This window comes from Aspergillus udagawae (genome assembly GCF_001078395.1).
Source record: "Aspergillus udagawae IFM 46973 DNA, scaffold_8, whole genome shotgun sequence".
NCBI classification, from domain to species: Eukaryota; Fungi; Ascomycota; class Eurotiomycetes; order Eurotiales; family Aspergillaceae; genus Aspergillus; species Aspergillus udagawae.
The window spans coordinates 2,196,003-2,222,774 of record NW_025091271.1 but is presented as its reverse complement, the minus strand read 5'-3'; the positions used below and the strand labels follow the sequence as shown (position 1 = coordinate 2,222,774).

Here is a 26,772-nt window from a genome sequence, read left to right as displayed (position 1 = left end):
GATAACAGTGCCTATCTTAGCTCTAACTAAAATAATAGCATAGTAGTAGCTCTAAATATACTCCTAGCTAAGGCTGTATTTAGTGTAGCCTATAATTAGGTAAATACCTACCTTACTACTAACTAGCATGCTTAGTAGCTAAATATGTCTACCCTATAATACTATAATACTGTAAGGGAGACCCTTAATAGGATTTTCTATTTAGATTTAGGTAGCTAGAAGGCTAGTATCTAATGCCTGGCCATAATAGCAGTTAAGTAAACCCACCTATATCACTATATAATAGTAATGGATAACTTTAAGATAGACCTTATTTTATATAAACCTACTAATATATTAGTTAGACATTCTAATACATAGGTCTATCTAAACCAGCTAGCAGTAATCACTAAGGCATAGGAGATAATAATAGTTATAGCTAATAAAGCTACTAGTAAGTCTAATACAGAGCCTAAGATAGTTACTACTAATACTAATAATCCCCCTAATAGTACTAATCTAACTCTCCCTATACTAGATAAAACCTTCTAGACTATAGTAAGGGGATAGATATTACTTTTTATTAAACTACCTACCTATATAGATGCCTGTGATACCCTAGCCCTTAACCTAGTAGTCCTACTCCTTATTATGCCTAGTAATATATATTAGGATAGCATGTAGCTTAAGCTATGGCAGGTAATAGGGGCAGCCTAGATGCTTAGCTAAGAGAAGAGCCCCATTAGTAGTAGGATTCTAGTAGATGTCTATGGGATAGGTAAGACCATAACTTTAATTATAATACTATAATATATATCCCTTACTACTAATAAGGACCCTATATATATACACAGACCTATATTAATCCTCTGCCTAAGTACCCTAATTAGTATATAGCTAATAGAGCTCTAAGTATGCCTAGGGGATAGCTTTACTATCCTTCTATTCTAGGGGAGCTTAGTCTATATAATAGACTATCTATAGAAGTAACTTATAGTTAATACCCTGAGTAATCTAAAGAAGAGACTATAGTCCTTAGATATTACTAATATTACTATAATATACATTATTATGCTTTCCTTATATACTACTTAGTTAGGGTGAATAATGCAGAAAGTTAATGTAAAGGGTAAGAGTACTAATAGCTAGATAGATAGGGCAGATAATACTAATAGCACTAATAAGAATACCTATACTATTAAGTAACTTATAGAGTTATAAGGTAATGAGAAGAATAGTAAGATAGAGAATAAGATTAGCTCTAGCTAAAAGATATACCTAGGTAAGTGCTTTAAGACATTAATATCTAGGTAGTTTAGCTATATAGTCTATAATAAGGGCTATATAGCTAAGACCATCTAGATATATATATATTAGTTAGTTAGCCAGCTCAAAGCAGAACATATCTAGTTTCTTATAGTAATACTATTATATAATAGGGCTTTTAATATATTAGGCTATCTAGCCATTCTATATTTAAGTATAAAGTGCGCTGGTGCCATTAATAATAGTAGTAATAATAGTAATATAGACTGGTTTATAGAATATAAGTAATTTACTAGCTAGATAGTGCTCCTAACCCTGCCCCCCTACTATCTATTATAACCTAAGGTGTTTATTAGCCTTTTCTAGCTTAGCTACCTTATACTAAGGGATGCATTCTAGGCACTCCCTCTAATTATATATATAATCTACCTATAATATAATATAGGTGACCCTATTAATAGGGCTAATGCATAAGGGGCCCTTATAGATAATAATATCCCTGTCCTATAGATTATAATAATTAATCTATAGTACTTACTATGATTACGCGAAGACTATAATATATATTTTATAAAGCTTCTATCTAAGATGAAGAAGGGATGTGGTAGCTTAGTAGAGAAGGTATATAGTATAGATAGCCTAGGTAGTAATAGTATAGATTATCTTAACTAGTGCATTATGCACCTCCTCTATTACTTATCCTTTAGTATAATGCTTAATAAGTACTACTAGTAAGCTAATGATTAATCTAATATAATAGTAATAGCTATTAGTAAGAGTATTAAATATAGTAATTATAGCTTCTCTGATTTCTAGTAGCAGATAAGTAAAGGTGCCTAAAATATAATACTAATAAACTAGCTAGGGGAGGTATATTATCTTATAGTAGATATAGTAAAGTTATACTATCTACTATATATCTTTTATTAAGAAGGTCTCTTTGCTACTAGGGATGTGCTAGTGCTATATTTTTTACTCTTTATCTATTAGTCTATAGTTATATAGCTGGTTAAAATATTCCTAGATACTATTAGTATAAAATACCTTACCATCTAGGCCTCTATGAATGACGCCACCTAACAGGATATAACTAAATAGTTTACTTAAGCTAATAGTAACTACTACATACTGCTGATATCTTACTAGTGTGGGGTATATAGCCTAAACCTATATATCTAGTATAGTTAAGTAGTGCTTCTAGAGCCCCTATATAATCTAAACACCCTGTTCTAGGTGGTGGGGTGGGTCCACTGCCTAGGATAGGGTGTGCTATAGAAGGCCTGGATACTATTCTAGGAGTATATAATCTTAAGATAGGTAGAGTATAATAATATGGTGAAGGCCCTCCCTTAGCTAGCTATATCCCTTTATGACCTTCTTAAGCCCCTAGTAATGGCAGTGGTGATAATAGATGTAGATGAGGCTGATGAGGATGCATATAAGGCTGATAAGGATGCACAGGAGGCCAGGAAGGCTAGGGTTATTTAGTAGGTAGTGGAGGATTGCCTCCTCTATATACTTAGCTAGCAAGCCAGTCAGCTTAGTATTAATGACCTAGGTGACCTTGGTCTCCCATAGTGAGATATTAACTATATATAGGTGAAGTTAACTCCTAAAGACTGCACCTAGGAAAGGGTTAGGCAGGCCTTACTAAGTAAGGGCCCTGCCTAGTAGAGGCATGATAAGGCTATAGTAGCTACTAAGGTAAAGTACTCCTATCCCCTCCTCTATCTATCATCCTCCCCTCTCTTTAGGCACTTTTTAGTCATAGCTAAGACTAGTGGGTACTTAGCTAGGACTAAAAACCCTAGTCTATCTCTAGGCTTAAGGCTAATAGTTAGGATAGTTTAAGTTAGATAAATATATGCAGTCTGACAGTGAGGAGGATGATAGTAGAAGCTAAAGTAGATCTAATTCTTCTAGGTGCGACCACTCCTGCTATCCTAATAATAATAATAATAATAATAATAATAATAATGGTAACAGCCCTAGTAGCAGGGGTAGTCAGCCTAGCTTAAGTAATAGTGATGGTAGTGACCAGCATAATAATAATAATGATGGCGATGGCCCTAGTAGTAGTAGTCATCATCTAGTATGGGTGGACCTAAGCCTAGAGGAATATAAAGCCATACTAAGGTACTTAAAGAAGGTCTAAGTCACCACCTAGGATAAGGAGATAGAGGTATTATTATAGTTAGACTTAGTATGCCTCCTTAAACCCTTCCCCCTTTATATAGATTTAGGCTCTAATAGTGGATTTCCAGGGTTAGGCAATATAACTAAGATCTCTACTCTAGATAAGCTAGGGGGTTATTCTAAGCATATCATTACTAAGCTAGTTAAATCTAAATCTACTAGTATTATCTAGAGAGATATTACTACTAAGCTCCCTGCTAAGCTCCCCTAGTAGTCTAAATAGGCCTTACTATCTATCACCTTTCCTCTACTAGACTAATACTCCTCCTAGCTAGTCTAGCCCTAGAATACCTCCCTAAGTTACTATACCACTACCTAGCCAGCAGGGTTAGCAGGGGACTTAATAGAAATATAAAGTACTATCTAGTAAGTTCTCTTCTCTCTTTTTCTTTACTTTCTACCCATGCACTACTCTCCCTAGCTAGAACTAATAATGCTATAGTACTAATAGTAGTAGCTAAGCACCCTAGGCGCTAGTGAAAGCCTACTTAGTATAAGTTCTGATTAGGGGCGCGGCCCTTACTTTTTAGCTAGGGCTAAAAGGGCTATAAATCACTCTATATAGCTTTTTACCCTGTTTTATCTTTATTAGTTAATAATACTACCACTATAGAAGCATTAGGGGCCTTTTATATAGCTTTTTTCTTACCTCTAGTTTTATCTTTATTAGTTAACTATACTACACACTACCACCTTAGATAAGAGGCATTAGGGGCCTTCTACATGGCTTTTTTTCTTACTCCTAGTTTTAACTACACTACTATACTATAGGAGCATTAGGGGCCTTCTATATAGCTTTCTTCTTATCTCTATTTTATCTTTAGTAACTATACTACCACTACCCCACTATAGATAGAAGTATTAGGGCCCTTCTATATAGCTTTTTTTCTCCCCCCTCTTTTATCTTTATTGACTATACTACCACTATAGGAGCCTTAGTAGCCTTTTTATATAGCCTTTATCTACTATATTCTTTATTACTTAACTATCTTATAACTATAAGACTTTATAGACTAACTACTAGTCTTTTTCTTTCTTTCTCTTAGTGCTATTAGCCTCAGGGCTTTAGTTATTAATAAGCACATATAAATAATAAGGAGATAGATGGTAATAATTTTTAGAATATAGTATAAATACCCTAATTTATTATTTCTTATTTCTCTCTCTCTAGATAGATCTTCACTTTTATAGGCAGAGCCTAGTTTATTATAAAGAAATATTTACTACCAGCCCTTAAATAGTTAACTTATGCGCCCTATAGTAGGGGGTTATAGAATGAAAATTTATTAATAATATTAATCTTTAGAAATATATATTTCTATACTCTCCCCCTATAGTAGAAGCACTAGCTTTAAATAAAATATGAGTAAGATCCCCCTTAACTATATTATACCTTGCATATCTTATAATTTAATTAGCTAGGTTCTTCCTCTACTATGATAATCCTAATCATACTTAAATACTTAATTATTATATTCTATGTAGGAGTAGATAGTGGATTAACTTAATAGATAGCTTTACCTAAGGCGCGACCATAGGATACTAGGCTATAGAAGAGAGATATCTATAATTACTTTAGCCACTGTCCCCCTTGATTAGAGATATAATTTTAAGGGCATACTATAACTTAACTTTAGGAGGATTAACTCTCYRGAGGGAGATRGGAYAAATAACTAGGAAGTAAACTATACTAGAGAATRGAATRTRATTTAATATAGGATAGATYACTAGGATAAGGAGTTAATTAACTATTATTATAAATTATAAATTATAAATTATAGATAACTATAAAACCTCTTATAGATATTTAACTCTAACACACATACATATAGTAATAGTAATAGTATTAAGACTTAATTAAAATTAAACCTCTACTATATAATAGTTAGTGGCTTGGGGAGAGTCAGCAGAGGGGAAAAGAAAAATAAATAAAAAAAAAAAAAGTTTAGGGGGAAATATAGACTCTAGGAGTAAGATATAGACTCCACTAAGGTAGGACAGTGGGGACCTATAGACTCTAGAGTAGATAGGAATCAATATAGACTCTGCACTCACTAGACCTTATGGTCACCTGTAATTAGTATGGCAAATGTGGACTCCGCGCACGATACCATTACTAGGCTAGACCCTAACTTAGCCTCTAGTAGGGTCCTCCGCCCCCTGTAGGATAGATAATGATTAGTGGCTGGTTAAGCTGGATGAATAGCTGCTATTCTATTCTTTATGGATGGTTCAGATGAATATAATACTATTTAACTAACTATCTAAATAATGATGGGATTTGGCCCCTGAATTTCTTTATAGGCATTGCTTTTTCTATCTATAGGGACTTAAACCATACTAGATCTAGGGATAGAATATACCTCATTATAGCTATAAATTATTAATTTTAATACTGAAATTTGGGTACATAGCTTAGGACTAGTATATTAGTAAACTAGCTAAATTTAAACTGCCTATAACCACCTCTGCAGCCATGGGTTGTTTATAGGTAGTGCTATTCTAATCTATACTATTCAGTGGGAATGAACCATATTAAAATTCTATATATAAACCACACCCTCACTATATTTACAAATCATTGAATTCCCTATTGAAATTTGGTCAGACCATGCAGAATTAGCCAACCAGTAAGCTGTCTGAATTTAAAATATGTATAACCCTATCTAGCACCACAACCCTACCCTCTAGTTTAAAAGTTAGACCCTTCTCTGCTAAGCCCCCTGCTATCCTCCTTCAGGCCAGACCCTAACTCAGCCTCTAGTAGGGTCCTCCGCCCCCTGTGGGATAGGCAGTGCTATTCTAATCTATACTATTCAGCGGGAATGAACCACATCAAAATTCTGCATATGAACCACACCCTCACCACATCCGCAAATCATCGAATTCCCTATTGAAATTTGGTCAGATCATGCGGAATTAGCCAACCAGTAAGCTGTCTGAATTTGAAATGTGTATGACCCCATCTGGCGCCACGACCCTACCCTCTAGTTCAAAAGTCGGACCCTTCTCTGCCAAGCCCCCCGCTATCCTCCTTCAGGCTAGACCCTAACTCGGCCTCTAGTAGGGTCCTCCGCCCCCTGTGGGATAGGGTGGATGGGGGGTCATCGCTGCCATATCCCTCATCAATCTCCCCAAGTTGATCATCCGCGCTGGCCAGCACCCATTTGGCGCTCTGGTCCTTCCGCGCCCAGGTCTGAATGATCTGCCATGGATTGGGGTCCATCCATAACGCCTTCTGCACCACCATGAATCGGGCCACCTTGATCACGCGGGATAATATTAGGGGGTAGCTCTCGGGGTCCCGCCAGCCAGCCTCACCCTGACCCAGTACTGCCATGGCACATACTAATGCACTCTCATATTCATGGCTGCGATGGCGCTGGTTGAGCAGCTCAATGCAAAATTCTAAGCATGCTTTCTTAATGTCAGTCATGGCCCACACCTCTAGGTTCTCCAGGTCCCCTGAAACTGCGCCCTGGCTGCCCTGGGGGTCGGCGCTACCTGGGGCGTGGCTAGTGAGCTGCCACAGCTGCCGCCATTTCTGGCGCTGCCGGGCGGTCATCCCGTATTTCGGGCTGGCCCAGTCATGCGGGGCCTGCGTGCGGGCAATGAATGCTAATATCTGCTGCCATGGATGGACATGCTTCTGGATCGCGGCCTCATCCATGTATGCCAGCAGCGGCCGGTATGGGGTCTGCCCCTTTTCCGACCGGACGGCTTCCACCCGGATGGCCTGGCCGCAATGCTGGACTGTCTGCTGGCTCTTACGGGCCACCTGCTCCATGGTATCCCAGATCACCTGCACCCCCTGCTCCGTGGCACCCATAGCATCTTCCTCCGGGGCTGCCATGCAGGCTAGCAAGTCATGGGCCTGGATGCCCTGCAGATACTCCGCCCACCGAGTCATCCGCAGCTAGGGGTTTGCATCGGTGAGCTCGCTGGCCTGGATGGCCTGATCTGCCTTGGCCCGGGCCTGGGTCTGCTCCCAGGCCTGCACCACCTCATCTACTGCTGCCTGCACGCCCTGGGTCAATGGGGGTGGCTGTCCATCTGGATAGCGGATATGGATATAGTGGGACCCTGGACCACTAGGGAACACCTGCTGCCATGAGACATATTGAAATGACTGCTGTAGCTCTGCCTCACCCCTAGCCTTCTCCTTTAGGCCTACCCGCCCGCGATGGCTCTGCTGGGACCACTAGTGAACTATTCGCCAGTGCTTTCGCATAGATTTCATAGTAGAGGCAATGAATAAGCATAGTGGATCTCGCTGGCAGAGCAAGCCATTTGATTGATATGGTAATATAGGCAGTGGCTGATCTAATTCATATAGTATGCAGATTGCACTACTCTCATACTGAATATCATGCCATTGAGATATTGCCTGGATGATCTGGCTAGTAACTACATGCTTTAGGTGATGCTTCTTCTTAAGATGCTGATCCACCTCTGCTAGTCGCACCCCCTGCTGGCATTGATGGCAAATGAGTATGCCTAGGGTCGGCACCTGACAAAATAACTGGTTTTCCATAATAACTATGGATGAATATGGATGGATTAAATGAATTTAAATGACTATTTATGAATTCTAAGAGATGGGAATACCTCTACCCCTGAATCTAATGCAGGTGCGGGTGATACCCCAACAAAATTATAGAGGTTGAATAAGGTAATTTTATAACCATACCATACCTTCAAGAATGAATTAATAGACCTTAAATTTGACTAGTGAAAAGATAAATAGCTACTCTATATAAGGAAAAAATCTGAGCATTATTAGCCTATTATTACTAAATGCACCATGCCACTAAGTGTGTAAACCCACTATGCGCGGACTTGGGGTTTGCCAAGCAATCAGTAGCTACACACCCTAAACACACCATGACCATGGTGCTCCACCCCTTGTGGGATAGGGTGTCTGCAGGGTGGGTAACCTGGCTAGTCTCAGCCAGGCAGACGGCCTGCAGGGCCACCAGCATCTGGGCTATCTTGACCAGGCCGGACAGGTAGCTGGTGTACCCATAGGGGTCCCGGAAGGTTTGGCGCGCGGGGTCCACCCCCAGGACCGCCAGGAAGCCAACCAAGGTGCTGTTAAAAAGGTCTCCCTTTAGGGGATGGTCCAGCAGGGCAATTAAGAGGGTGAGACAGGCCTGGTCTAGCTATTTTTGCACCTTTCCTTGCAGCACTGGCTGGTGCTGGCCCTGCAGATCTAGCAGCTGCTGAGCATGCTCCTCCATCTGATCCAGGGCAGCTAGCTGGGCGGTGTTAAGCTGGTGGCGCAACTGGATGGGTTGATCCAGCCAGGTGCTGCGGTAGGTGAAGCAGACTAGTTGCTGCCATACCTGACAGTATTAATGGTAGGTAGCCGGCCGCAGATGGATCTGGATGGGCCGGTTCCACACATTAGGCTTGCGAAAGAAGGTGTTGATCTGGATCTAGTTAAACTCATTTAGATGGCCATCCTTGATCACCTGGTAGGCCTGGTTAATCAACTACTTAATACTGGTGCTGAACTGTATGAGAACAAGCTCCCTGGTAGGATTAGGTAGGCATTCTAGTAATGCTACTGCAGCCAGGTCCTGTCCCTGCAGGTACTCTGGCTAGCGGGTCAGCTTGAGCCAGGGGGACACAGCTGTAGGGTGAGGATTAATTACTAGCACCTGGCTATTCTTAATCTCTACCACAGCCTCCCCCTCCCGCAGTGCCTAGTCCACACAGGCGCGGATCTGCTCTGCCGCGGTCATTGGGACGCTGGCCTATAGTGCCTGCTTGCTGGGAGGTGTGGCAGCATAGGTGACCTCAAAGAACCAACTCCCATGCTTGCTAGGGAAGAAGTGCTGGTAGGAGACAGTATGAGCAGCAAGATAGCAGCTGGCCTTTGCCTGCTACTGTGACTGCTGCCCACAGCCACAGGGAGGCTCCAGGTCTTTATGGGTCTCCTAGCAGTGCTTCTGCATAGTCTTAGTGGTGCGAGCAACATAGGAGCAATGGGGGCAGCCATGGCCCTGGTAGACTGGTAGCCCTGGGACTGGTAGGTCTCCTGGGGATGGGATCACACAGGGTCTCTTAGTGGGATTAATCTATGGGTGCTTCAGCATCTCTATCAAGACTGCCTCACGCAGGGCCAGGGTGGCCATGGTCAGGTGTGAGCAGTGATGGATACAGAGGTGGGTGAGCAGGGTCTATGATGAGATAGTATACTGGCACTAACGTGCTGTGCAAATCCAGACCTCATAGGTTGGATTATAGATAAAGAGGTCTATATTATGCTACTGATCAAGTGCAGGATTAGAATTAATGAAAGGAAAATGGCATTCTTAGGAAGGAATAAAATAAAGAGGAAGAAGAAGTAGATGGATGATTACATAGCATTAATTATAGGAGGCCGCGACACTAACCGTAATATACAGTAAGGTGGTTGCGACGCGGCAACAGGGGAGGAAAAAGAAGCAATTATGTCTTCCTTAGTGATGTATCTGAAATGAAGTTGGTCTACGGAGTATTATCTATGTAGGCATATATGAAGCTATTAGGGCAGAACGCAGGCAGGCAGGTGGGCAGGCGGTGAGGGAAAACCAAAACCAATATTGCCCACGTCGCCCACCCCACCAACCAACCGACCAATCAGGGGCGGAGAAACCCGACTGTACGTTGGGTGGTTCATGGCCTAGGGACTAGGGTTGCTACCCCCCTGTAGGATAGGATTAACTCTCCAGAGGGAGATGGGATAAATAACTAGGAAGTAAACTATACTAGAGAATGGAATGTAATTTAATATAGGATAGATCACCAAGATAAGGAGTTGATTAACTATTATTGTGAATTATGAATTATAAATTATAGATAACTGTGAAACCTCTTATAGATATTTAACTCTAACACACATACATATAGTAATAGTAATAGTATTAAGACTTAATTAAAATTAAACCTCCATCACATGATGGTTAGTGGCTCGGGGAGAGTCAGCAGAGGGGAAAAGAAAAACAGATAAAAAAAAAAAAAAGTTTAGGGGGAACATGGACTCTAGGAGTAAGACATGGACTCTGCCAAGGCAGGACAGTGGGGACCTGTGGACTCTGGAGTGGACAGGAATTAACGTGGACTCTGCGCTCACTAGACCTTATGGTCACCCGTAATTAGTATGGCAAACGTGGACTCCGCGCACGATACCGTTACTAGGGCACTGTCAAGCGGAACTTTGTCAGTAACCATCCATTGCAATGAGGACTTCTTGACATATCAACGCAGCACTGAATCCGGGGAACGTGAGTCTTCTACTCATCTTGACTTCGGATAGCGCTGATGAGAACTGACATCACGAAAAATGTACAGGTGTGTACAGGGACACTCGGGGGCACGAAGAGGCGAGCACCGATCTATTCCTCCACGCTGCGGTCAGGGCGTGCCACGAGTCCCCAGAAGCTCACGGCTGGAGTTTCAGGAACACAGTAACCTCCAAAGACGAGATTTGCATCTGCCCGGGAGAATTCACTAGAACGCAGACGGCAAAGCTGACAGACATAGCCAATGATCCATCTGTTTTGAAGGGAAAGAGCCTTAATGAGCTGAAATACCGTGTCGTCGCTGGAACACTCCTTCATGAACTAACCCACTGCGAGCAGATCCTTGGCAGTGACAAAACAGGTTCATCACGTCATGCAACTGATCTTGTAGTATCTAGCGCTGACGCATCTTCTTCAGGTGACCAACGGTTTGAATTGACTAGGGGCCAGGTGCGGCCGGCGTACAAGGTAGGGGGTGTTAGGGGCCTGGCTGCTGCGAACCGGGATCTTGAACTCACTTTAAAAAATGCTGGTAAGTCTATTGGATCACAGATATTTCACACAGAGGCCAGTATGTCCACTGATAGCAGTAGATACCCTCACGTTCTTTGCTCTAGGTTTGTCAACCCCGAAAATTGCCCTTGGCACGTCTGTATGCTAATTTATAGTACCCGCCCAGCCATGTATTACTCCAGATGTGACTGGTCACTGGGCGAGTGCGGTAAGGTAGTCGACAAGCGCTACATGAAGCCTGACGGATCATATGTTGTGTTTGAATATTAAGGGCGCTAGGTCAAGATGAAGAGAAGATACCCTTGGAAGAAACTATCATGTACTTTTTTTTTTCCTGGACCCCTGTACTGGCTAGCTAAAATGGAGACACCCATACGGCGGGCCGAATGTACAAATGGGCAAAATGAACTATTCTACACATACCCCACACCCCCTCACACCTAGAACACTGGGTGCTGCCTAAAATACCTTTCTGTACTTTTTTTCCCCAATGAAAAGGGATACGAAATACTCGAGATAGTAGGATGTTGGACACTCACATAGCCAGGGCATCAAATACTAGCATTGTCATGAAGCGACAGAATTGCAATCACTTATCACCTGCCCTTCCACTAAATAGGAGAAATAAACACATCAGGGAAAACAGGGGTTCATTTAATCATACAAGACATACTTCTCTTAGTGAACTTATAATTCTCCTAAATTTCTCCTAAACCATGGTTATAAGTAATGGTATTCATTTTGCCCGTTTTGTACATCCGCCGTAGCCCGCGCTTTTATTAGTTTATGTCATGTTGCATGGACGGTGCAAGTGAAACTCCGACGCTTCCCCTCCCTGGATATATATGGACTTGACTGTTCCTCTTGTTGCATATGCCCGTGGATACTTTTAACAATTTCTACGACATTGAGAAGGAGACTTGGAAACCTTGAGATCTATGGCTCAGCTAGACCGATTGCCGATCGAAGTGCTCCTTCTGATCGCAAAGTCCTTACCCAGCCAGAGTGACATTAATGCTTTAATGCAGACCAACCGAAATCTCTATCACCAATTGCATTTCTTTCTATGTCAATATAATGTCCAGCATTATCAAGGATCAGCCTTATTATGGGCTGCTCAAAAGGGATATATCCATTTAGCAACAAACCTGCTGCATGCTGGCGCAAACATTGCACACTTTGAAAGCCCGGCAGAAACACAATATGTCTCTGAATATGATATCGTGAAAATTGAAAATCCGCTCTTATTTGCCGCCCAGGGTAGGCATATGGCAGTCCTCAAGTCCATGCTTTCTGAAACACGGTCAGGCCAAGCATGCTCACCAGCTCAGCTGCGCACTGTTCTCCATTGGGCCATCCAGTCCCGCGACAGTGATCTTGTGGATCTCATGATCCACCACAAGGCCCCATTGGATCCAGCAAGAGATGATATGAATGCGCTCTCTGCCCTGGGAGTTGCTGTTATCTCACAAGATATCTCCATTGTCCTGCGTCTGCTTGATGCAGGAGCGCAGCCAGGTCAGGATGAAGACCCATGTCCCATTACGACGGCTATAGAAACTGGTCAACTACAAGTTATTGAACTTCTTATTAAGCATGGTATTCGACTCAATAGTGATACAGGACTATGCTTTATAGCACGTCAAAATGACAAGGTCCTACTCCAACGTTTCATCGATTATGGATTGGATCTGAGCTTGGACGGCCACACAGCACTGTTCACTGCCATAATGCATGGCCAGTATAGGATGGTCGAATTTCTCATTGAAAAGGGTGCGAACCCACACCTAATGTGCGAATTATGGCTGCAAGATGGGGATTGCTTTACAGACACTCTCCTTTATAGCTCCATAGGGTTTGCTATACATTTTCGGCACCTGCAAATCTTAAAGCTCCTACTAGCGAAGGGTGTCCTCCCAGCGCAGGATGATTTACGCTTAGCGGTAAAGAAGGAGTTCGAAGAGGCAGTGGCACTTCTATCCAAATTCTCCAACCAAGAATTACCACCGAAGCAGACCATAGAGGGATATATACGTTGGCAACATTATCTTGAACGTTATAAGGGTGTTGACTTCAAGCTCCGGCATCAATGGTTTTTCGTTGTCGATTCTACCTCAACTGAAGAGTCTGAGAAGCCGTCCAGTTCTTGAGACATGCTTGTACAATATTAGAAGAGTAGCATTATTTCTGCTGGTAAAATACCGAGTTTGAATTTTCTTACTTCTAAAAGTGCTGGGATTGTTTCATCGAGTCACCACACGAATTGTGAACCAGCCAAAGTTTTTGCGATAGGAATTAGTACTATATCGCAAGTAGTGGAAAGCTCCTTACGGGCAAACATTTGAACATAGAACGAGATTGACCGAACTTGGACGTCGGCTCTATCCTGGGTGTTTCACCGGGGTTGTCCCATCAGCATTTCAGTATTCCCTGCCAAGCATTAATAAATGATCTTGTCCCTTCGCCTGAGAGACAAGAGTGGGTCGCTCCTCTCCTACTAGGGCAGTATCTAAATGAGTACATTTTCCTAAATGGGTTCTCGCGCGCCTTACGCACCATAACAGCTAAAACAGAGCCTCGTTTAGTCCTGCGTATAGCTGTAATCCAAGGCTTAATTTACAAGTACTGGCAACTTCGACTTTGCTTTGTTCTCTTCTGTCCATATGTGATGTTGGATCTACGATTGTCCTCAGAGCCAAGACTGCGGCGATTAGTTCGACGTTGGTTCAATATCCTGTAGCGGGCAATGGCTTGGTCAATCACAATCTACTTACAATCAGTGTTGAGTGGAAAATGAGAACTGGCCCCTCAATTCTCCGTACCTATTACGTATTGCACCTCGGACTGTTGACCATAGTGGGTGTAGGAAGACCCACCGATCAGAAGCAACGATGCAACCTTAATTGTCCTGGTTCGGGCCGCATCCTCCCGGCCCCAGTCATTGTTGATCAACTTTGAGCATGACAAGCAGCAAAGCTCAGACTCTAGCCCTTGCTTATTCTATTCGGATCCGAGGATCTATTCCTGCTTCCCATGTGATTCAGTATGAAACCGCGATGTAGGAGTCGCAATCGGTGCAGGGATTGTTAGTGTATGGTAGTAGAATGTCTAGCCCTTAGGCTCAACAATGGAGAATATCTTAGGGGATATACAAGTGGCTGGTATTTCTAATAAGAATACTAGTTCAATCTAGTCTACTTACATGCACGAACTCATTCGACATAACTACAGTAAACCCCGGATATAAGTAACTATTAGGGACGGCCGCTTTTGCTTCAATATATCGAAATTCCCTATATTACATTCTTTAGCAACCAAAACTGGAAATATATATTTCTCTACTCTAGCAGTGCGTAGACAGTATTAGACACTATATCTTGAGTTTCCTCCCTAAAATCATCCTTTTATGCGATGTAAGATACTATATAAAAGCCTTCGAGAGGTACTTCGTAGAGGTGACTATAATTTACCACTTATGTAACCCTGTATTACCTTATAAAAATACTCTGAAGGTGGTCTAGGTAGGCGGGGTAGTGGTGTGCACACATAAAAAATTACCCTAATATAAGTGATTTTGTATGGGAGGAATGATTTTTTGGAAGCAAGAAACCGTATATATGAGTATTAAGCAATTATTATGAAAATTTAATTCAGACATGGTGACCATTTAGTAACGTAATCAGACACCGAGCGAGCCATGACACCGAGCGAGCCACTGCCTCACCCCCTGAATCTTACAACACACCAAATCATCATCAAGTTTAATTCTTCATCAAATATGGCCTCAAAACAAGCAGATTTAACTAATAAATTAGAAGATCGCATATCCATTGCAATTAAAGTATTTAAAAATAGCTAGTTTAAAAGCATATAAGCTGCAGCTGCTGCATATGATGTCCCATGCTCTACCCTTACCCATTAAATTAGTGGTCATAAAGCATGGACTGATATACCAGCAAACTGCCTGAAGCTTAGCAGGCTAGAAGAATCATCACTAAAGAAGTGGATTCTAGATATGGATGAGCGTGGCCTACCACTAACACATGCCATAGTACGCAAAATGGTGAATCTGCTACTGCATGAGTGAGAGGGGGAACTAGTCAGTGAGAGATAGATTACTAGATTTATCAAACAGCATAATGATATTATATCAAAATATACTCACAAATATGACTACCAGCGCGCCAAATGTGAGGATCTAGAGGTTATCAGTTAATGGTTTAGTCTGGTTCAGAATACCATAGTAAAATATAGTATAACCGAGCAGGATATCTATAATTTTGATGAAACTAACTTCTAGATGGGTGTGGCCTATACAGCAAAGGTTATTACTGCATCCTGTCATTGAATAAGCCGCGTACGAGCTATACAACTAGGGAATCGCGAATGGGTCACTGTTATTAAATACATTAATACCTCTGGATGGTGTCTCCCCCCCATGATTATCTTCTCCGGCAAGGTCCATCAATCTCAATGGTATCAAGATATTGACCCTGATTGGCTGGTTGGCCTCAGCAATAATGGATGGATGAATAATGAGCTTAGTATATTCTGGTTAGAAAAGGTCTTTCAAAAGCATACTGCAGCACGTACTTAAGGGAGATATCAGCTTTTAATTCTTAATGGCCATGCTAGCCATGAATCTGCAGAGTTTAATCTTTTCTGCAAGGACCATTAAATCATCCCTCTTTATATGCCCTCTCATTCATCTGATAAACTGCAACCTCTTAATGTTGGCTGCTTTACACCCCTAAAGGAAGTATATAGAGCAGAGGTAATGAGAAGCATCCAACATGGCATACATTATATTAATAAGGAAAACTTTCTTAATCTTTATAAAGAGTCACGAAAGGCCTTATTATCTAGGAATATCTGCAGTGGGTTTGAAGCTTCTGGTTTAGTGCCTTTAAATCCACAAAGGGTACTAGATAAGCTTACTATTAAGAATATTACCCCTCCAACTACTGCACATGGACCTGGATCTATAGAGGGTGAATGGATTACAAAGACCCCTTATACTGCTGCAGAGGTGCAAAAGCAGATGCAGCATATAAAGCAACTTATCCAACGCAACTCTGAAAGCCCTCTAAATGAGGCACTTCGTCAGCTGGCAAAAGCAGCTGAATCTACCATGCATGAAGTCATTCTATTACAACACCAGATGGCGGAGCTTCGTGCAGTAAATGAAAAGCAAAAGCGAAAGCGCATGGCCCCTAGATCTTATATTGCTACTAGAGGGGTTCTAACAGGGGCTGAAGGCCAGTAGCGTGCTCAAGAAGCTATACAGATGATGGTAGGGGAACCAGTTCCTAAAAAGCGTGCACCACCACAATGCAGTAACTGCCATCAAATTGGGCATATTAGAACTAGCTGCCGTAGTAGATAATTTGATACTTTTATATATAAAGATGGTTTCATTTTGATTGCGTAGTAGTAATATCTCATGGTTTTCAACCGCGGCCGAAATCATATTTGGGTGGCTCGCTCGGTGTCGTGGCTCGCTCGGTGTCCGATTACGTTATATCCGAGTTGCTTACAAAGGGGGTTCACTGTACTACCACTCCTTGGTCTACCGGAAAGTGCCCCAATTAGTATACCTAGATCGCTCAGTTATGGCAATAGCCTCGGTCGAACTCTACCGGTGCGATGAACCATGAACCCCTGGGCGTGACTCAAGTGGGCACCAAAATATTGATCAGGCCATTGTAGATATATAAACATGAACGGAAGATTCAAGCGAATAGACGGCACCCTATCATTGAGCATTTTACAAGAAACTGGTCTCTTTTAACAACATGATCTTCTCTAAGTCTCTGGTCTTGGCGCTTTGGGGGTCGGCCAATGCTGCTACACTCGGAAGACGCTTCTCCAACGGAGATTCTGCCACTGGTGAAACAGACCCAAATGTGAGCAGCGGCTGTACCTACTGGGCCAACTCAATTCAGTCGACCGACACCTGTGCCGCACTAGAGAGCTATTTTGGCATCACAATTACGCAGCTAGTTTCCTGGGTAAGCAAGAAAAACTCCTTCGCCACGATTAAATTTAGAGAAGGGAATTCTAACAGTATAAATATTGCTAGAATCCCTCTCTGTCAGCCTCTGACTGCAAGCTAAATGTGGGATGGAGTTACTGCGTGGAGGCCCCAGCGGTCAAAACGACCTCTACAAAGACCACAACGACCACGGCCACCACGAAAACTACAACTAATGTGTTGACTATAACTACCACATCTGCATCAACCATCGTAGGGGGTGCTCCATCTCCAACTCAAAGTGGTCTAACCGCCTCCTGCGATGCCTTCTACAAGGTTCAACCTGGAAATTATTGCTACCAGATTATGACTACTTATGGCAACTTCACCTTGGATCAATTCTACCAGTGGAATCCGTACGTATAATATGCGAACCCCTGGAACTTGTGATTTTGGATAATGAGCACAGTAATTCGCTAATACTTTTTACATTTCAGCGCTGTCAAGGGCGACTGCTCAGGACTTCAAGCCGGCTATTATGTGTGTATTGGAGTCACTGGGTCTACTACTGCTGCAACAACAATAACTGCTGCTCCCACAGCCACAACAGGTACCACCACAAGCTCACAATACTCTCCTCAGCAGACCGGAATAAAAAAAGAGTGTATGTCTACAATTTTCTTCTATTCTTCTCTGGTCGATTGATCGCGCAAGTCTATCCTGCTGGGAGTCATAATAACAAATACTATAGGCAATGAGTACTACTTTGTACAGAAAGGTGACACCTGCGCCGGCATTGCTACTAAGTACAGTGTTTCTCTCGCGGACTTCTACATTTGGAACCCAGCTGTAGGTACGTCTTGCGAAACACTACTGGCTGGTTATTATGTTTGTGTTGGTATCTTTGGTATGTCACTAAACTCTTCCTCCTGCCCTCTCCATCCTGTACTAACACATCTGAAGGAACATCCATGACGACTGTAAAACCTACCACTACCACTGCTGTAGCAACAACAAATGGCCCATCTCCCACCCAGGCTTGGATCACCGCGGACTGTGAGGCCTACTATCAGGCAGTGTCCGGCGACAGCTGCTGGTCTATTGTCAACCAAAAGTATACCTACCTGACTTCTGATGAGTTCTACGCCTGGAATCCAGCTGTTGGATCATCGTGCGCCAATCTCCAGGCAGGATATTACTACTGTGTTGCTACTAAGACAGTCCATCCTATGCCTAACACTGTCACCTCCTGCAAGAAATGGCATCTGGTCGTTGGTGGCGATAGTTGTTGGGCAATCGAGCAGCAGTATTCTATTACTGCCACTCAATTTGGAACCTGGAATCCATATGTTGGCACTTCTTGCGCTTCTCTCTGGCTGGGTTACTATGTATGCGTTGGTATTTGAACGGGTACAGAACGGGGCCTGAATGACAACTTAACTAGGGGTACCGCCAAATGGCGGATTTTTGCTAAGTGTATCTTGGAAGGTGCAAAATAGTAGCGACGGTGACTTCTCACATATCCCGTGGCATGGCTGCTGTAGATCTCTGCTACACATCCTCAATCGTGACAAAGGCCGCGGCCATTTTATAAAACTTTCTAACCCACGCCCGCTTTGGCATCATGCTAGGTAATTTCCACGGCTGCAGCTTCCCTCTATGTACATTAACGGTGATCTATTTTCCTCACAGTTAGTTTTAGCTATTTGCCCTGTGTCTAACATCACCCAAGTGAAAATCGAAAGTATCCTTTACACCACAGGCAGTTCTGACTTTGTCGCTCTGAAAGTTGGAGACTCTCGGGTAACGAGCCCGCGGCAACAAAGACTTCTCTAAAGGGGGACCACACCGTTCTCCTCAAGTCTTAAATTTATTCGCACAGAGCTAAATTGCAGCACGAAAAGACATCGCCTCCTGAACATAGTCACCATGGCATCGCAGCCAGAAATGTTTTCCTATCTAGACACTATAATACTGGCTATGAGCTGAATTCCAGTTGGAGAACTCTACTTGCAAGTACTACATCTTCAGGCGCCATTGGCTTCATTGACCTATGTCTATCGATGGGTAAAACCAGAGGAACCATGTTGCTATACACAAACAAAAGAGACAGGATCAAATCAATGCTTCAAGAGAAAAGTCGGTCATCTTCCGAGAGCAGGTCACTCTTCATAGCTGAACTCCGTGCACAGCGGGTCTGCTTTGGTGGGGGAAAGCCCCACAGATTGCTCGCTGGTGACTCTTAAAATCGGTCTGGCCTCCGGACACATGTAAATTGTTTTCCTAGCCCCACTGCCCAGGCCCCTAGTCCTGGCAAATTATTTAGCAGAAAAACATAAGTATGGTAGAGTATGATACCTTACAATGCAGTCGACCCGCATATATACGTATCGGAACCGTTTGAGATGCCGTACGAGTCACGTCATTAAAATACGTATTATTGATGAATAATACAGCTATGGTCACAGGCCACCTCTTTTGGAAAGGCGTCGACAGGTAATGTAGTGATTAGCACAGTTGCGAATATTGTGTTGAGAGTGTCTACTCTGTTTCCGTTGTATCGTACATGATTGGTTAGCCGCTACTCCGTCTTAAGTAGCATGCGTCTGTCCCATCAGGTGAATTTTCCGGCAGAGAACGACCCCGCAGTCCAATTCTGCTTGCTGCCTCTCGTTCGGTTCGTTGTTGCAAGCTCCTATATTGGCTTCGCATGGGGTTAGGTGGCAAAGCCCTACTAGTTGATTTCATACGATGGCTCCTCACCGTAATATACAAAATGCAGTTTAGCCCAGGCCAACCCCCAGCTTGCCCCAAGGTCGTCAATATCTGCTGTACAGATCGCTACGCCGAAGATAAGTAAGAATGGAAAACTTCAAACTGTATGATCACTGTTCATTGAAAAATTCAGTTACTAACTAAAAACCGAAGACTTATTCGATCTCCAGAGTTTCACTTTCTTATTGGACGTGATGGACGGAAACTGACAATCCACACCGGTCTTGTTCATAATCTATCAGCGCCTCTGGATGCTCTAATGAACAATGGCTGTATGAAAGAGTCGGTATCCAGAACTGCCACTATTGATGATGTGGAAGAAGAAACTTTCATCGCATTTTGTGAGTTTGGTTATAAGGGTAGATATACTACGCCTTGCCGCAAAGACGAAGACAATGATAGCTATTCTGCTGCAGAAGGTAAGTACTGGGTATAGTGTCACAGGAAGGATTACTGATACCCATTCTAGATCGAGTGCAATCGAATGACAGCAACCCACAACAAGAATCAGAACCAGAGCTGGAATACAAGACTATGAGTGGGCAGCGCCCCGCACGAAAGCGCAAAGTAAGAAGTACAGCTCTTTACCCCCGCTAAAGATCGAATACGCGAAATCAATCTACATTCTAGGTCCATATGAACGGGGGCGGAATCATTTTAGAGGTCTTCGTTTTGCTGGAGATGAGGCTACAATCTCTCCCAGCCCAGATCTCCTTGCCCACGCAAAAATATATGTGTTCGCGACACTATATCTTCTTGACGCATTAAGAGAGCAGTGCTTGAAATCGCTTCATCGAGACCTTTCCAATTTTGCTCTCAACAGGCGAACCATAACAAACGTCTTGGATCTGTTAGAATATACCTACGATCACACAGGCAGACAAGAGCCGGGTGGACGTTGTTCTCTTAGGATGTTGGTTATTCACTATATCTCATGTGAGGCGCGAACACTAGTCGAGAATACTCGATTTCGGCATATTTTGGATGACCATGGGGAAATGGCCTCTGACCTTGTTGCGAGGCTTGTTGAATTTACGGGCTAGGGATATGCTTTGAGGAGAGAATAGAATCTGTTCTCGACTTCGGTTTTCTGACTTTCAAAGTGGAGAAAGGAGGACAGACGGGTCACCACACAAGGCAACCAAGGGAATAGCCAACGAAAACAGAAAAAAGATTGAAAAATAGAACGAATGACAGACTCAAAAAAAACGCAATAATGTTCCATTTTGAAAGAAGAGCAGCCTCCACGTGAATACCGGTCCATGCTGAATAGAACCTGAATATTTGAAAGGGGCCGACCTTACAAGAGCATAGAGTGGTAACCTACTAACATTACTAGCAACTAATTAGTCATAGAGAAGACCACCTTTTCTTAGTTTTTATATATAATTCTTTATTAATTTACAACTCTGGTGTTGTGACCGCAAAGTATTAGTATATTTCAACAGTAATTTCAACATGCCATTAACCACATGCTTCCTATTTAATCAACCATTTCATCCTGAATTGGTTCCGCTTGACCTCATTCATTTATAAGACATACTAGTCTATATAGCTTAAGCTTATTCTAACATATCACTTTCCTTTTCTTTTCTTTTAGCTTTTTGCTCTTTTAGATTCCAAAGTTCTGAAGTAATGTTGTACAATGACCTCATGGCCAAAGAAAGATTCCATGCACAACCACTACACTTTACGGGCATCTCTTAATCGAGTGAGCTGGTAGAACAGGTTCTTCACCATGTAATAGCTGGCAATTTAGACATGTTGATCTGGTTGGTCAAGCACCTAAACAACCTGTAAGCCGCCCTTTATGGTTAAATTCTTCTTTAATTGCTAGCCGGCAATGTGATCATGTAGACTTCAGGTGCTGTTTCTCGTCCACTGCGCATATTATATATACTAGGCTTTTTTCAGGAGCTATTTGCACCATTCTATCAATCGAACTGTACTTTGGATAACCGAATATAATTCGAACCTCATGGACTCGGAGGGCTATACGACATTTGGTTCAGTATTTATTTAAACAGAAAAGCTTCTGTTGTCGTACGACGATTCCAGGATTTCTGGTCTTTGAACGCCGTTGGCTTGATCTAGTACTTGTTCGATTGCATAGTGGGGTAGGCATTCGAAGCGAGATATTTATCTTTGAAAGTCCTTCTAGTAATATTGCTAATAAAGACATTAAACCGGGCTTTGTAAAACTTATTAGGAAAAGGGTATATAGTAAAGCGGGGAAGCTCAAGGCAGCCTGGTCGGCACAGGCAGGTCGAGGCATGAGAAGAGCAACAGATAGAGGTGTAGGCGCAACCAAACAAAATGCCGAATACCAAAGTTGAATACATGGATTTACCGGGTAATATTCCCAAAAAGTCATGTGGCCGATGGTACGAAACACATCAACAAAAGTGCATATTAGAGTTAGTCATCCATGTCCGCAGCCGTGGACAGATTGTCATCATTTTAGTTAGTTGGAGAGTTCAATACCACTTGAGGTTATCCATACATTGTTGTACCGATAGATTTCCATCACAAACACCATCAGCGAATCTACCCCGATAATGTCCAGTCTGAATCATGGGGCTTGCCTTCTTCGTGGTAGCAAGTAGTGCCGCTACTGTATCGAACGAATCAGAAGAAACATTATGACTGATGGTTGGAAATGAAATGAGGCAAATCAAAATGAATGACTTCGTACAAACAGGGCCTGGCTCCTAACATTGTGTATTCTCCGTTGGTTGCGTTCTCCGCTGTCCACTCTTCTATAGAAATCATTCGGCAAACTAAAGAAAAACCCACAAAACGAAAATAGCCAAGTCCGATATGCCACTAGATCCCCCACTACAGTAAGTACTATTTCTATATATTATTATTAAGGTCCACTCTCTTTATAGGAAATGTAGATATTATACTAAGGCTAATTATTCTAAAATACAATATATTATCCACAATATATTAGGTACACAAACCATTTGTGCTAGGGAGACCGGATTCGGCCTCCCTCTAGATCTGGTTTGGCGCCCGTCCTTCGGTGCCTCGTTCAGGTTTAGCCTGTCTCAATACGGTTTGGAGCGGCGCTAGCGCAAAACGAAAACTCCGAGTCATTTGCGTGGTAGGCCCCTGCTGTGTGCTTGGGACATGGGGATGATTGGCAGACAAGCCTTACATGAATACGATCCTACCAGAGCTTTTGCAGTCTAGGTTGGGCCCAGTTCACCTTGACCGTGAAAGAGCGCCTCTTGTTTACCCTCGTCTCTACTTGAAGTTAGCTTTAATGCCATCTGGTCTTCTTGCCCGACCCGACCAGTCTCGATGTGAAGGAGCAAGAGCGCCGCTGGGCCTGTCTCCGTGAAGATCGTGAGGTGGACTACCACGGTCCCGCCGTTCGTTCCCAAGCATCTCTCCTGGTTTGAGCGCTTTGTCCTGCGCAAGGGCCGCTTCTATGATGCCGAGCTGGATTGCAAGCAGAAGGTTGAGGAATAGCGTACTGAGTGGGACGCTCTCGTAGCCCAACGCCTCGCTAAGAAGGGGAAGTGCTTGTTATATTTGAAGTGTCGCCTTGCATGCATTTTGCCACGTCTTTTCTATAGACCATATCATATCTTTGACCTAATAATTGGACCCGTGACTGGCACTGCAACGTTGAGTTTCGCCGCTGTTTGGAAATTGTGAAAGACCCCATTGCAGATAGACCCATGTTAAAGTACGAGAAATACGGACAGCGAATCATTGGAGAAGCCTGGATTGAGATTGCATGCATCTGGGTCATAAGACATCAGACCACAAATGACGATCATTTTTTAACAAAGAGGCTCGTACTTATACGAAGGCAGCTTTAGGTTTCCTTTGTGGAACTCAGCATCGACATAGTACTATAATAAACAGTTGCCTGAGGATATGACGTCTTGAGGTGCTCGTAGCCTCGTATACTCGTATTGCATACTCAAAGGGGCCCTTCCCGATCTAAGGAAGACTTGGCACGGCATAACAATGTAGATCTGATGGATTGAGGTATCAGTTTCAGGAATATGGAAAACGAATACGCTTCCACTATATCAAGTACATAAGAGCAGAAGAAGATGGGAAGTCGAGATGTAGGAGTCAACTACTCGTGTTTACATTCAACGAAATCTACCGCGGCTAATCGTCCAATATGAGGTTAGCTCCAAGCTGTCTACTTTCACTAGCCGTTCTAGCGACTGCCATCACTGCTAGTAATGTGCACTGCAAATGTGTAAGTACCTATTACAATTAAATCGGGGTGCTACCATACCAATTCAGATCAAGAATCCTCACAATGCACAAACTTAGACTCCCAACGACTCATGCTGGCCCCTAGCCTCTGAATGGGCATCTCTCAATACCACCCTTTCCGGATGCTTGGTCAAAACAGTACCTCTAGGCAGTGTCTGTTACCCATCACAGCCAAACTACGACCCTGTTGCCTGTGAGGATGTGATCAAGAACTGGACTACCTCGTCATTCCACTCGTCCGACCCTTCGAGCATAGCCGATCCTGTCTCATCCAACAGTAGCTGCACGCCAATATATCCCAATGGAACGAGTCTCTCGGGAGACCCAGATGCAGGCTCGAGGGGGTGCACACTTGGGAATCTCTCTCCGTATGTTATCAATGCAAGCGAGGCCAGTCATGTTCAGGCGGCCTTGAAGTTTGCGAAAGCGCATAATCTACGCTTAAACATTAGGAACACGGGACATAATCCGGATAAGAGGTGCGTGGCTGCAATATGTACCCTGTCGTTCGACCTAGACTGATCAGTTTACAATTGCTTTAGCTCGGCATATGGAAGTCTCTCGTATGGTTTGCCTTTACTATCTCAGAATAAAGGATGATAAATGTTTTTTTGCTGATGACTCTAGGATCTGGACTCACGCCATGAAACAATTTCAATTCCACGAATCCTACACGCCTTTAAGTTGTCCTCAAACTGTTCGTCATATGGCGGCAACCCTCGGCGCGGGAATTCAGGACGGAGAATTATTCGAACTATTGGCGCAACACAATGCGATTGGTGTTGGTGGAACAAACACAGTATGGGGAAAACGCGACTTCAATCATGTCAGATGCCGTGCTAACAGAATATCATGATAGGACGTTGGCGTTATCGGTTGGGCTACTGGTGGAGGACATGGCTTTGCGACCATGGAATATGGAATGGGCGCTGACAACATCATCGAGGCTGTACTGGTCACTCCTGACGGAGAAGTCCTAACCGTGAACCAATGTCAGAATGAGGATCTTTACTGGGCTATCCGTGGCGGCGGAGGTGGCACGTTCGGCGTAATTCTCAGCGTTACAGTCAAGGCGTATCCGATGCCATCTGTCACAATGATCGGTCTGGACCTTACTGCGCGCAATGGTACGACACCTAGAGTATGGTGGAAACTGATTGCAGAGGTTCACAAAGAGCTGGCCGTACTGCAGGACTCCGGTATCGGCGGATATTGGACTATTTCAGGGCCTCCATTCCACTTCGGTCATGCCATGTTCCAGTATAACACTAGCAGTGCCGACTCGGCTGACCAGGAAATGCTCCCGCTCAAGAAACTGCTAGACCACCACAATGGGACGGTATCGTCGAATATTACCAAGTTCCACACCGCATCTTGGTACAACTTAACCAAGATGTTTCCCCTGGTGGAGCATACGGGCACTTCCCGGTCTGCTCGCACGTCTCGATTGATTCCCCGCCGGGCAATCGAGGATACTCGAGGATTTGCTTATATTTTGGAAAATATTGGCCCTCAGCCAGACAATCCAAAGGTAGGTTCACTACACTCATGGGCTTTGCTTTATAAAGTGATGATCTAACAATCAGACTTTTCAGAATGCAGTGTCCAACCCATCAATGTCCGGAACAATGACCCCCGGCAAAAAAATGGTGGACAATTCATTGAATCCAGCCTGGCGCGAGGCCGTCGTCCACCTCATCACCAGTCAGTCCTGGAATGACTCACTACCAGACTCGGTTGCGGCCGAAACATACGACAGAATGACCAATGAAAAGGGCTATTTGCTGCGCCAGATAGCACCAGATTCGGGTGCTTACTACAATGAGGTATGTTTTCTGCAGGTTGACCCTGAGACGTGTGGCTCAAGTACTGATATGATTCCACGAAAGGCGGATCGTCATGAGCCCAATTGGCAATGGTCTTTCTGGGGACCTCATTATACTCGACTGCGTGAGATTAAGCAGAGATATGATCCACAGGATTTGCTGTGGTGTCATCACTGTGTGGGCAGTGAGGGATGGATTCAGGAGAAGAATGGAACGCTTTGTCGAGTGCCCTGAACGAACGAAGTGAGGGAAAGGGAATAATCAACACGGATTTACGTGCGCACAAGACGTTGCAAACGGTGGTGGCTTAACTATGTATGGACTGTTCGGCCATGCAACTCACTCAATCGCGAGGACGGCCCACTGGTACCTGCATTATTGTCGCTTTCTTCGGACTAGATAGTATCCAGCTTTAGGGTTCTAGCGGTTGGTCTATATACTTATACACTTTTAGCGGGTATCATTGCTTCGTCTTCTACAATTTGTCCTTCGTTTTATTACAACGTTGTTCTATTTGTTACCCCCACTATTTCCAGTCACTGTGTTCTCTCTTATATTTGCCCCTTTTGTTGCTTTTATACCCTTATTCCGAGATTTTATCCAATCAGCCTTGCTATAACTGTGGTCGGTCTATAACTATTTAACCACGGAGATATCCTACTTGGTATAAGAGTGTATATATTAATTAGTAAGTAATGGAGAT

The 26,772-nt window shown here is 43.3% G+C and overlaps 3 protein-coding genes across 3 annotated transcripts; 2 read left to right on the top strand and 1 right to left on the bottom strand.

Moving 5' to 3' along the window:
• Positions 1 to 6,433: 6,433 nt before the first annotated feature.
• Aud_010241 (uncharacterized protein) lies at positions 6,434 to 7,294 on the bottom strand (the record flags this gene model as incomplete). Its single annotated transcript, XM_043295084.1, has 1 exon — positions 6,434 to 7,294. The coding sequence occupies one exon, from the start codon at positions 7,292 to 7,294 to the stop codon at positions 6,434 to 6,436; it is 861 nt and encodes a 286-aa protein (XP_043151019.1).
• A 5,217-nt stretch (positions 7,295 to 12,511) lies between these two features.
• Positions 12,512 to 13,393, top strand: Aud_010240 (ankyrin repeat domain-containing protein; the record flags this gene model as incomplete). Its single annotated transcript, XM_043295083.1, has 1 exon — positions 12,512 to 13,393. One exon carries the CDS (start codon positions 12,512 to 12,514, stop codon positions 13,391 to 13,393), a length of 882 nt encoding a protein of 293 aa, XP_043151018.1.
• A 10,749-nt stretch (positions 13,394 to 24,142) lies between these two features.
• Positions 24,143 to 26,303, top strand: Aud_010239 (uncharacterized protein; the record flags this gene model as incomplete). The annotated part of the gene is made up of 7 exons (XM_043295082.1): positions 24,143 to 24,223; positions 24,301 to 24,722; positions 24,786 to 24,806; positions 24,871 to 25,042; positions 25,103 to 25,774; positions 25,830 to 26,069; positions 26,133 to 26,303. 7 exons carry the CDS (start codon positions 24,143 to 24,145, stop codon positions 26,301 to 26,303), a joined length of 1,779 nt encoding a protein of 592 aa, XP_043151017.1.
• Between the last annotated feature and the right edge of the window lie 469 nt (positions 26,304 to 26,772).